The 12813-nt window shown below is 41.3% G+C and overlaps 1 protein-coding gene across 11 annotated transcripts in view; it reads right to left on the reverse strand.

Annotated features, from left to right (window-relative positions):
- chl1b (cell adhesion molecule L1-like b) overlaps positions 1-12813 on the reverse strand; it is an 83174-nt gene that overhangs the window by 36701 nt on the left and 33660 nt on the right. For all 11 annotated transcript variants that reach the window (XM_074646619.1, XM_074646288.1, XM_074646459.1 and 8 more), the window contains exon 2: positions 1250-1447. In XM_074646619.1, the coding sequence (XP_074502720.1) occupies positions 1250-1349 (100 nt within the window). In that variant the 5' untranslated portion in view covers positions 1350-1447. The remainder of the gene's footprint in view (positions 1-1249; positions 1448-12813) is intronic.

Here is a 12813-nt window from a genome sequence, read left to right on the forward strand (position 1 = left end):
ACCATAATTTACTGTATTGAAGGAGACTTGAAACTAGCGACTGAGACCATAAACTTAAATTTACAATGTTTACTGGAGTAATAAATCAAGTGAGAAGTAGGCTCATTTTCTCATAGACTTCTATACAATCAGCCTTCTTTTTGCAACTAGAGGAGTCGCCCCCTGCTGGCTATTAAAAATAATGCAAGTTTAAGGCACTTTAGAATTGGCTTAACTTTTCAAAACCAGAAGTTGCTGCTTGGTAAAACTCTCCAAAAAATCCTTAAAGGGGACATATCATGCTCATCTTCAGGTTCATACTTGTATTATTGGGTTTCTACTAGAACATGTTTACACGATTTAATGTTCAAACAACACATTATTTTTCTAATACTGTCTGTCTGAATATACCTGTATTCACCCTCTATCAGAAACGCTCCGTTTTAGCGCATTTCAACGGAATGGCAACGGAATTGCGTTGCTGGGAAACAGCTTGGGTCCGTGTTTACTTCCTGTCAGCTGATTTCATTCACATATACTGAAAGAGGAAATAAACTGGGACACATTTAGAATGTTTACGTTTAAAAACTGTGAAATTGTCTAAATATCGTAGATTTGTGACATCAAAATTGTACAGAGATCCTGACGGTTTGTTTCGAACGCACAGTTTCTGAATACGAGCTGTGTGTATTTCTCCGTGGATTCAGCGTTTTGATACTTTCACAGTATTTATTTATCACTTAAACCTGCTTTATGATATAAAAGACGTGAAAATCTCACTTAATACAATATGGGACCTTTAAGATATGTTAATTAATTGAACTTGTTTTTCAAATTATTCAAGTTTAGTTCAGTCAACTCACATTTTGAAAGCAGCGAAGGAAAATTTAAGTCGCACCAGTTTACAATTTTTACAGTGTTCAAGCAATGATTTAAATGGTCAGTTCTCCCACGAACCTCTAAAGGTATCTCCCCTTCAATCCAGATCATTTTGAGCTTTATTTACGAAGATTTGGAGATATCTTTCTCTGGGATTTATGCAACATGTGGTGCTAACAGCATTCCAAATTTACATTTAAAAACTCAACAGCAAAGTTGTCTTTCCCTTGTTTTTCTGGATATTCATCAAAATGATGTATTTTCTTTTCCAATAGAGACTATTTCTTTGGTAGAAAGTAGTCGCTATGACAACTTGTTATTTGAGTGAACTGCTCTTTGAAGTCATTGAAGCAGATGTGTACCCTCTTGCATAGTATAAGTCAGCACTCACCTTCCAGAGGGATGTCAATGGCTGTAGTCGTATGAAAGGCACAAATACAGGCGATCAAGCCCAGCACGGCGACCAGTCCCGGGCTCCTCTGCAACCTCATGGTTTTTTTCTCCTTAAGTCTCGGACGTCTTCAAGAAACGAGTGCTGTCTCCCACTCGGTCCTCAGTTCATCTCTCTGGCGCGCTGGAGATGCGGTACCTGTGAAAGAAGCACAGACGGAGAAGGCCCCATGAATCCACCCACGCGCTGGCAGACGGAAAAGGCAAACCCCAAACACAACAAATCCCCCGTGACCGGGAGCCCGACTGCTCTCTGCTCAGCCAGGCATAACCAGGCACACCGCACATTTCCATTTGCATCAACAGGGACTCTCGCTCTGCGCTAGTTCAAATTTTTGCTGTGACAAAGAAATATTCACATTAAAGCTTCCTATCGTCCCCCTTCCCCACCTCATGGGACTCAGCTTGTTTTGTGGTTTGATGTCTGTGGAAGTGTGTAGCAGGAAGTGTATTTTTCACGCGACAATGGAAATAAATAAATAAACAAATGAAGGGAGCCTGTGGATTTATTAATGCATGGCAGATGTTCAGCATTAGTGGCAGAAACCGAGCCAAGATTGAAATCAAAATTACCATCAAAGTCAAGATACCATTGAGCCGATTTAATCGCGGTGCTGTTTTCATCTGTGCCTGCATGTTTCTGATAACAATGACTCAAAGAGATTAACAATGCAGCTACACATTTACCTATTATTGCAGCAAATGTTGCTGCCTGAGGGGTGCGAGGCATAAATAGCATATACGTAGTTAACAGTCAGAGAGAGTAAGCTGTCTGCGCTCACACACTGACAGGCTGCAGAGTACAGAGCACTGGATCATTTTCCAGCTAACAGACCAGAGTCTGGACCATAATGAGCACATGATCAGTCCAGAGTGCACGACTTGGAGGAGGGAAAAGAGGGATGAATGGGAATTTTAGTGTCTGTAGCAGTGTGCTCTCCAGTCTGGGGTGACGGTTCATTAGTCTTCCTCGTGTTGGCTGGGAACCAGCTCGGTCGGGTCACGCTGGAGTAATTAGCTCAACAGCTAACAAACACAGTGATAAGAAAAAGAGAAATAATAGCAAAAGAGTTTTAGAGAAATTCTACAGGGAGTTCTGCTGGCGTTCATGTAAAACAGGACACGCAAGGAGCATCACACTGATAAAGTCCAGCATTGCAATTAATGTATTAGTGTTGAAAGGGCATCGAGGCGTGTGTGCTGTTAATGTAACACACTTACCCGTTAAGAGGGTTTATTACAACCCCCGATCGGTTCAGAAGTCCATCCTGGCCGCACCGATTTCAAATCCTAAATATTAAACGTTCAATATTTAGATCGGATATCCTGTTGTATGTGTGGGGAACCCCGAGTACAGCCGATGACGCAGTCACGTGGGAAAGGACGATAGCCAATAGAGAACCAAGCTGACTGAAGCAGAAGGAAAACCTCCGCCGTCATGTCGGCCGCGGTTAATGCATGAGCTAATGCAAAGCTAAAGCAATGGACCTCAGAAATGGAGGACCAACTTGTTGATTTGTGGCAACACAAGTGTTTATTTAACATGTCTCCATGACTTCATCCATTAGTTTTCTTTTTGCTTCCTGAATTTTCAGTACAAAGTAGCGGAAAAACTAACATCGCTAATTCTTCCTGCCCATCGTCCACCATGTTTGTTTACACTGAAGTCACGTTTGATCGCGAGAGATTTTGATGATTTCAGTTTTTTTTAGTCGGGATTCTTGTTGTTAATGAATGGAATCTGTTAGTTGGTCAAATCACCACAAACTATAAGAACAAAACTGTTAAATTTGTTATGTGTGGGGTCTCACATTTTCAAAAACTGTTAAGATTTAAAAAACATCTTTTAGTGTGGGCCGGCCTTTAAGTAGTAGTCACCAGGACATGAGCTGTACAGTAACTAGTGTGTGCTCAACCAGCTGTGCGATGTCAACAAAAGAGCTCGCTGTTCACAATAGTGCTTGAATCCAAACGTTGGCTTCTCTTCTTACTGCCTTCACAAATTCAATAGGAAACACTGAGGTCAAACTCCCGTTCAACGGATGTAATTAAATAATTGACCAAAGAACAAAAGAGTCGATTTCATTCATTCGGTGCAGATCCGTTTTACAGACCAACGTGCACTCTGAACTTTTCAACCATGCCTCATGTTAATGGTATTAACTCTGTCTGTGACTCAATACTGGCCTCCTGAACCATTGTGACCCCTGCCCCACCCACCTACAGCGTCAGGCTCCAGACTTTTGAGTGTGCTATACGTTATATATATCCACCCCACTCAATCACAATTCAGGCCTATTGACTTTATATCCAACTGAAGATTTGGTGTCTCAGAGTTATAAGTCATCCAGAAAATAAATGCCTTAGGCTCTCCATTGTTTCAGTGTTTCCCAGACATGGTGATTTATGTTGCTAACACACGGATTAAAATCAAAAAGGTAAGGGCTTTGGGCTAATTGGCTCGTGCTTTGTTGGTAAGATTGGCCTGGTTAAGAGGAGAGGAGAGGAGAGGAGAGGGAGGGGAGTTACAATCCCCACAAGAAAATGTTTTCTCATTGTCCTTTTGTGCTGGCCAAAAATCCTTTACCAACCCAACACCACCTCCGATGGATTACATTGTTCAAACTGTGCTTGAGCATTTGCCTCCTGATTTAATTTGTTCTCTCCTCGTTAAACATTTATTGAGAACCAGCTCGGCCATCTGGTTCGAGGGAGGTCCGCTCTTGGGGTTTAGCTGCTGCGAGTGCTGATGTCTACATTCACAGGTGCCCGTTGGACCTATACTATATGATGCACACGAGAGGGGCCCCCTCAAGTTCCCCTGATTTACAGACGGCAGGCTGTTCTTAATCCCCGCCCCCTTCAGCAGCGATCTCACCAGGCTGAGATTGATGAAGCTGGCAGGAGGTTAAAAGCTGCTCACTGTGGGAAGGCCAATACGAACCCTAACCTTACTTAGCCACGGCTCAGAGGGGGACAGAAGCTGTGTGGTGGAGGGGGCACACAGAGGGAACTGAAGACATGTGGGCCAAGGGAAATCTCCCGCCGTACTTTAAAGCTCTGTCTGAGTGACAGATGTAGGGCGCTCTCCGACAAAACTTCCCCCTTGTCAACAACAACACCAAATCACTTTCGAATGTAGAGCAATTTGGTACAAAGGCATTGTAACCTAATTTTTCTCATCATCATTAAAGCCTTCGCATCAATAAAAAACAACCCAGCCTGTTTTCGAAAACGTCCAACTTTCCAAAATCCAGCTACATGAAGAGTTAATAGCTTCACATAAAGCCTCTGTACACCCACACAGGTGTTTTCAGTTATTCTGGCTGATTAAACCTCTGCTCAGGTTGAAGGTGGCCATAGCTGTGATGGGAATATATTAGGTCACAAATCTTCATCTACCAATAAGAATAATAAAGGTGTAATTTATCCCACACAGACAGGTTAAATAAAGCTAAAGCCGGGCACACGCTACACCAGAATCAAGACGATTTGAGGCTCTATTCCCCCCTCCCGACAATCGTCAGCAAAGCCTCAATTTTTTTTATGGTTCTAAAGATTATCTTTCCAGATATTCCTGTGGTGTATGGTATGTTAAGAGTGTTTTTTTACATCCACCAATCGGTACAGAAGTCCATCCTGTTCGCACCGATTTCAAATCCTAAATATTAAACGTTCAGTATTTATGATCGGATATCTGCTGTGTGTGTGGGGAACCCCGAGGACAGCCAATGACGCAGTCACGTGGGAAAGGACGATAGCCAATTGAGAGCCAAGCTGACTGAAGAAGGAAGGACAACCACCGTCGTCATGGCGGCTGCATCTAATGCCTGACCTAATGCAAAACGTGAAGCATAAAGTAGTAGTAAGATGGAGCTCAGAAATGGAGGACCAACTTGTTGATTTGACAACACAAGTGTTTATTAACGTGTCTCTGTGACTTCATCCATCCTTCACGAATGTTCATTACAAAGTAGTGCAAAAAATAAAAGCACTTATTCTTCCTGCCCATCAACCGATTACACTTAGATTTTAGTTTTTTTCCAGTCAGGACTCTTGTTGTTCATGAATGAATCTGTTGTGTGTGCTGTGCTGTTTGGTTAAATCGTTGCTCTCCACACACTATAGGAACAAAACTGTTACATTATACATAACATGTCGTTATGTGTGGGCCTTAACAGGAGACTCAGGAAGATGTCACTCAATTAGTTTCTGCAGTACATGCCTACACAGCCCTGAGCAGAAGTCTAATCAGCCAGATTAACTGAAAACACCTGTGTGGGTGTTGAGAGGCTTTAAAGCTGGATGGCATGGCAAAAAGAAAAAAATGATCATTATCATTTTCTTCATAGCAGCTAATATTGATTTATAAAGTTAAAGATTATCTCCATCTTGTCAGTCTAAATCTTTAAATCCAGCCGTGTGAAATGTTTACAGCCAGGAAGCTTGTATCTTAGGTCAGTTTTGTATCAGTTCAAATCCCTCATTTCCCACAACATCTATCCATGCCATGCCGTTAAACAGTAAAAACATGCGTTATGTATCTGTTAATGAGATGTAATGTTTCAGTTTGTTGCGTGGGTGTAGTTCCCCGGGATGGGTCTATATTGCTGGTGTTTGAGAGTGTGGGCGCTGTCTCTCTGCAGGCTTTATTGGCTGGTGATGCTTCAGGAGATAATGTAGTTTGTGGTATTAGTTCCCGTCTTAGCTAACAGTATACAGTACATCACCTATCTGATTCTGTTTCATGTCAGACTTTTTGCAGCCAAGCCCCAATCTGGCCCCTACATCCTCCCACTCCGTGACATAGTTCCCACTCATAATTAGGCACCCTTCTTAAAGGTGTAGGGTATAAATACAGCAGCAAGCTTTGGGACGAACATCCCTCTCTCCAGAAAGGATACTATAATTAAATATCAGAATAAGAAATACTTTATTGACCCTCGGGGGTAAATTGAGTTATCAGTACATTATCACAGTCTGGCTCCATATCCAGATGCCCTCAGACTTTTTTTAGACTGGACGACTGGAGTTTGTTTTTCTGTGGTGTGTTTTCCTCCTGTGTTCCTGTACTGCCTTTCCCATCTACACACCTCCTCTGAATCAGCCTCGTTAGGTCTTCCCAACCAATCAGCTCCTCTCCTGTTCCCAGTGTTTGTCCCCTGCCAACAGGCCTTTCTCACAGCAGACATTTTGACTTGTCATCACAGGAAAAGCACAGTTGTTACTAATCACACTAGTGCTACAGTGAGAGACAATATCAGGAACCTGAAATCAAAGCAACTAAATGGAATTCATTAATATTATCATTTACACCTGTTTGTCCTACTGGGACAAGTCAAAATGTCTTGTGTGAAAAAGGCTCCACGTCCGTTCTCCTTCTAATCACCTCATTCCCCTCACCTGAGCTTCTCCTCCCATCTCTCCACCTGCACTTCATCTTCTCATCAGATGTTTGTATTTAAGTCCTGGTTTTCTCATCAGTCTTTTAGGATCCTTGATTTTGTTATAAATGTTCAGTTCTGCTTTGCCTGCACTGAACCTTGAATTCAAATGATTTCTCCAAGTTGCTGCGTTTGGGTCCACCTGCTCCACTCTTCATGACAAATTTTTATATTTAGGAGCTATTGCTGTCTGTGATGAGTTTCCTCAGAAGAAGCACTCATCTCACTGACTTTTGATACCGAAACAACAGTATGTGGTGTGTTTAGCTGACGAGGAAGTGGGTTTTCAGTTCCTTAAATGAGTTGATCAGAAATAGCTTTGTCTCGAGTGATAGGATGTTAGTACGTTGTTAAGAACATGACATTTCTAATTCTAGAAAATGCTCTACGACGACCAGTGTTTATATTGTTTATAGCCCAGTCCTACTCCACTTCTTGTTAATCTATCATCTTTCCTCAAACTATTGTAAACAGCAGTGGTTCCCAACCTGGGGTCCAGACCCTCTTTAGGGGGGGTTGCCAATGATCACAGGGGCTGCGCCAGGATGGGTCTGCTCTGAGGTTGTCAAAATTAGATTTGCTCATGTAAAATCATATTAACACACTTACTGGATAATTTATACACATGTATGTATATAAAACTATTTAAAAAGATATATATTTTTTGCTACTTAGTAGCAAAATCTAATGAAATATTCTGCTGCAATCTGTATTTGTTGGTGTTTAGCCTTTCAAAAACATTTTCACTGCGGTCAAAAAAACAATTTACTCTCCCGTGTGACGCACACAAAGGGAGGCACCTGTATCAACGGGGCAGTCTAGCAGCAATCTAACAGCACCATAAATTACATTTATTTAACCACAATAACAAAATAAATCTATTTTGGCTCTAACGATATTATAGTAAATAATTAAGTCGTTTAAAATAATATCATATGAAGTATCGTTTGCTGCAGTGGTTCCCAAAATCTTTCTGCTGGGCCCCCCTTTAGTAGATACAAATTATTTTCAAGCCCCTACCATGCATCATTAAAGGGGCCTCGCCGCTCCAAGGAAAACAGGTTGAGAACCACTGTTATACTGTATCCCTGAGCACTGTGCAGCCTTCACTGACTTTGGCACACTTCTACGGTACAATTGGCGAGCTCTGTCTGTTTCTTTACTCATATGGTTCGGCCATCTGGTCTAGCATTACGCCTTAACTCCGACCCATAAACGCATATACAAATATATAAAAATGATCACACACTTTAAGGATCACATGAGTAAAATTTCAAGGGAAAAAGTGCCACAACAACAAGCTGTTTCCTCGAGCATTCTCCACACTTGTGGATGTGTTGTTTAGTAACGGGGCGGGGTCCAAGCGCAGCCATTCAAAGTTCACTACAGTAGGCTCTTGAGCTGGCACCATCTGCTTCTTCCTCACACAAAGACAACAGGCAGAGGAGTGTGGGCCTACTGTAGTTTAATGTGCAAGCCTGTAATAGGATTAAGCAGATCCTCGTCTTGTCAGGCTGGATTAAAATATCCTCTTCGTTAAAGACCTGAGACGGGGAAAGACAGCGGCTCCACACTCCCCTCTCACACTCCTGATAATGCCTCCACACTGATTCCCATTTGATCATTCAAGAACAATTAAAACAAAGGCCAAGCTGATTAACACTAAGCGCCGATTGACTCGCGTTGCTCTAATGAGTGCCGTTTCTTCGGTCGTCGTTTTGTTCATTTCGTCCAATCAATAGCTCATTTAGCTTGCAGATCTGACGCCATGTCTGGCTCTCAAAGCTTGTATCAGTGGCAGAACTTTTTTTTTCTTTTAATGTAGAAATTAATTTCCCTCTTTGTTCAGAGATTTAGTTTTCCCCACTTGCTCTTCAGAATTTGAATTGTATCCTGACCTTTGGCAATGATTCCCACAATCAGCGTTGTGCTTGGCCATGCGATTCATCTATTATTAAAATATCAGAAAAAATAACAGAAACAAGAAGCTAAATGAGATTAGGAAGTGGGAGCAATATTAGATAATATGCTTGTCTAATTGAGATTTGGCTCGATTTTACTGCAATTCAGAAAGCATGGCAGTTCAATTATCACTGCATTAATATTTCAGGGGTCTGTGGCTTTAGCAGGATGAAGGGGACTGGAGACTAGAGCTGGGCGGAGGGGTGACAGGAGGAGGACGGAGGAATGAGGCTCAGTTGGAGAAAGATATTGCAGCTGCACTGATGAACTGTGGGCTTTGTGACCCCGGTGTTCTATATGAACAAATAACAAACGACCCTACATGAACCCTCCTCACCAGAGGGAGAGTGGGGATACACCACGTATAACCTGCAGTGTGACCCTTCAGAGCTTTATGTTACTACATACAGTACTACAGCAGGATGATCATGAACAAGTGGATGTATAATGTAGTTCACTTGAGAGAACAAACAACCCGGAGAGGTTTCCAGCCACTAGAGGATTTCATCTTGTCTGTAATGTGGCATTTTTTATAAAAAGCTTTTAATTTTTTCATGAACAAAGAGCATGAAGGCTCCCCCGCGACTAATTAGCTGCTCTTTTGTGTGTCTGAAAGCTGTTTTGTCTCCGTAAAATATGAAGTTGTGCTCAGAATAATAAGGCGGAACAGCAGTGAAACTGTACTGAATAAAACCAACAGCAGTATCTCCATATAGAAGCTAACCATTACTTCAACCCATTCCCAACACGTCACATACGGACGATTGGTCAGGACCCCTTGGCGTCACTTAGGTTCAGGCAACAAAACTACTGTGGTTTGAGTTAAAATAAGTATGTTTGTTACATAACTTCAGTTAGATATGCAAGTTAAGTACATTACATGTGTGACGTGACTTAAGTTATGTACGTATGTTATCTTACGTCCATAACTTAAAATAAGTCAATTTCGAGTTTTGGTTTCACATGGGACTCGAACAGCGGTCTCCTTAGTGAAAGCAACTCAGTCTCACAGGAAGGTGTATACATATCATGACATTACACGAACATCACACGTGTCATGAATACGCATTTTAGCGCTTTGGCGTGTCCTTTGTACTCCGCTTTTTGCATGTCTTTGAACGTCAAAAATGTCCGCAGTTATGTTCAGGCAAGAAAAACACATAGTTATGGTAAGGGAAACGTCATGGTTGGGCTTAAAATAAGTAAGTAAACTTAGTAAAACACGTACGGAAACAACTACGGAAAACACGTCACAAACGTCAACAAAAAACACGTGACAAATGTTACTAACGTAACTTGCAAAAAAAAACACCGGTCAACAACGATCTCAAACACGGATCTCCTGGTTAAAGTCCGATAGTAGTGTTGGATACATCCACCTCGAAGTGGTCTTTCTCGCTTTGTATACTCTTTGTACATCACTAACTCTTACATTAGATGCAGATGCGTTTACAATGCAGTCAGTACAGGATACATGGCGTACAAATGACACGCGGAAATCAAGAAAGGCTCACTTATTGCACGCTTAACACCTTGCGCATTATCGTAGCATTTATACGCCTTTTCCTGCAAACAGGCTGGTGAAAGTCATGAATGGATGACTGGAGCAGTTGCTCTGAGTGTCTAATATTGCAGCCAATGGGTTTACATTGGAGTTAGTTGAAAGCCTGGTGCGTCTCATACAGACACTAAAGGGTGTCTTGTGCGTCAGTGTCAGACACCGAGGGGTGTGACTAGGGTTGGGTGATATAAAATACTCTATACCGTGTAATGGTAGAAATGTGTCCACCAGTAGATATTTGGCAATACCGTTTCTACCGTGGTAGCAATTCTCTCGATCTCACGAAACCAGCTACCTTATAAGGTAATGTGATTTGGCTCAAGCCCCCCCTGTGACCCTGAATATGATAAGCGGTTCCAGATAATGGATGGATGGATGAGGAGAATAAAGTTGTAAATACGGAGCAGGAAGAGGCATCCTAACCATCCCAAGATGAGGAAGAACTCTGATTGCCAGACATTTGCACACTGTGGTTTATTTTGATAGAGTTTCGTCAGCTTTTTGAATTGAAAGATGAGCAAATTTTGCAGGAAAAGTCAAATCATATTTTCTTTTGGTATACTCTAAATGTGTGATTTTTATATTGTACTGACTGAAGTCAGGCTGGTATTTATTTGTACCTGTTAACCTTACATTATTGTTTTTCAGGAACCTTAAAGCTTCCATTTTAAAAGAATTTTAATTTTACTGTTATAAAAATAAATAAAAGAAGAACATAATCAAATGGGATTAACCAAGATATGGTTACTTATTTCAAACAAATTCTCAATTGAATTTACAGAACGATTACTGTACTGTGATATATACCGTTACAGTGATATAAACTGACATACTGTATACCGTGATAGAAGACTTTGGCCATATGGCCCACCCGTAGGCATGACAAAATTGGTATTTGACGACCTGGGAATGAGATGGGCTGATTATTTTTGTTACGGATTATAACTTTTAATTCTAGTCTTTTGCATAATTTATACACTGAATGAAAACTGATGTGATTAAACTGATCACCAGAGCACATCACATGACATGATAATAAATCATACAGAATGTACTGTATATGCTACTGTACAGTACGTGTATGTAGGCTAAAACTACATACCAGATGCTGTCAGAGTCCTCACTTTGAACCTGTTAATATGTTTAAAGCAAAAGAAAAGGTTTGGGAGAGTGCACTGCACCTGTGTGCATCACAGCTTACAGTTTTTTCTCATTTTCCCTCTGATCTGCTCTCTTTGAAGTCCCACAGGAGTGCCCCCTTGCCCAGGACAATAATCACATTAGTGTGTGATCCTCGCTGAGTAGCCGGCACAGAGATGAATTCACCAGTTGGACTGCAGGGACTGGAATATTATTTTGTGTGAGCTAACACAGCGTGCTCCACTCCACATTCATTCACTTCGTCTGACTGATGCTGGCAATTTCCCCAGACGAAACTGTGCCACAGCGAGACATGATCGATGGCTCTTATATATCCTAAATCCTCACCTCCATCAGACCCCGAAGGAATCTATTTCTGACAAACAACCAAGAATTCCTGATGTCTCTACAGCACACACAGAGCAGCAGCAAAAACCACATCTTTTACAGAAATACCTTCGCTGCTTCATCTGTTTTTTTAATCCCTTCAGGTGTCTAATATACATGCAGTCGAAATCATAATTTCAGTTTGTGGAATGAGAGCTCCTCTGCCGACTGTAATTCAGCATTTGAATTTCCTGTTCCGTGTGGAGCCGAGCATCTGGACAGTGTCAGTGTGGGTAAGCTGTTTGACACAGCTGTCGGATACGTGGCCCAGTTCCTGTGCCTCTCCATCACTGAATCGGGTCGAGCTGAGGCTGTGTTGAGACACAGCCAAAGGAATTGGCTCAAGACGAGACGCTCAAGATTTAAGACTTTAAAATATGACGAGGCAGAATCTCACTATTTACACAGGATGCTCTACAGACGCAACAACAATAAAACCATCATCATAACTCAATGAATCTGTAGACTATTGAGATCATGTCATGATACCAGAAATTTAGTAGATAGCAATACCAGTGAAATACCACGACTTCCGATACCAAATGCAATACCATGGTTAAAAACAAACATATTGGTGTGAAAACATCTCCTTCAAACAGCTGTATTTATTCAGGATTCTCACCAAAAACTACATTTTACAAGATTACATTTGAACACATCACGATATTATTAGAATGTACCTTTGCATAATACTAATTTTTACTGAAAAGATTTTGAACCCATCATGCATGTCCTTTCAGATTTTAGACGTTGTTAGTCTCAAGCCCTCCCCCCAGTACCTGTGGTACTGTAGAAAAAATGAGTAGCGTCACATTTTCAGAGTTTTTGCATTGACTTGGTGAGGAAGCATTGGTTCTTGTGACATCCTTATATTTTAGTACTATTGTGCGTTACTTAATACTGTGATATATCTGTCAATCGCAGCAATTTCAAAGCTATTGTTTACTTTAATAAATATGTATTAATCTTTAGAATCAAGTGTCAATGATTCAAAATGATGCTTATCAAAGC

Source organism: Sebastes fasciatus, chromosome 1, assembly GCF_043250625.1.
Source record: "Sebastes fasciatus isolate fSebFas1 chromosome 1, fSebFas1.pri, whole genome shotgun sequence".
In the NCBI taxonomy this organism is placed as follows: Eukaryota; Metazoa; Chordata; class Actinopteri; order Perciformes; family Sebastidae; genus Sebastes; species Sebastes fasciatus.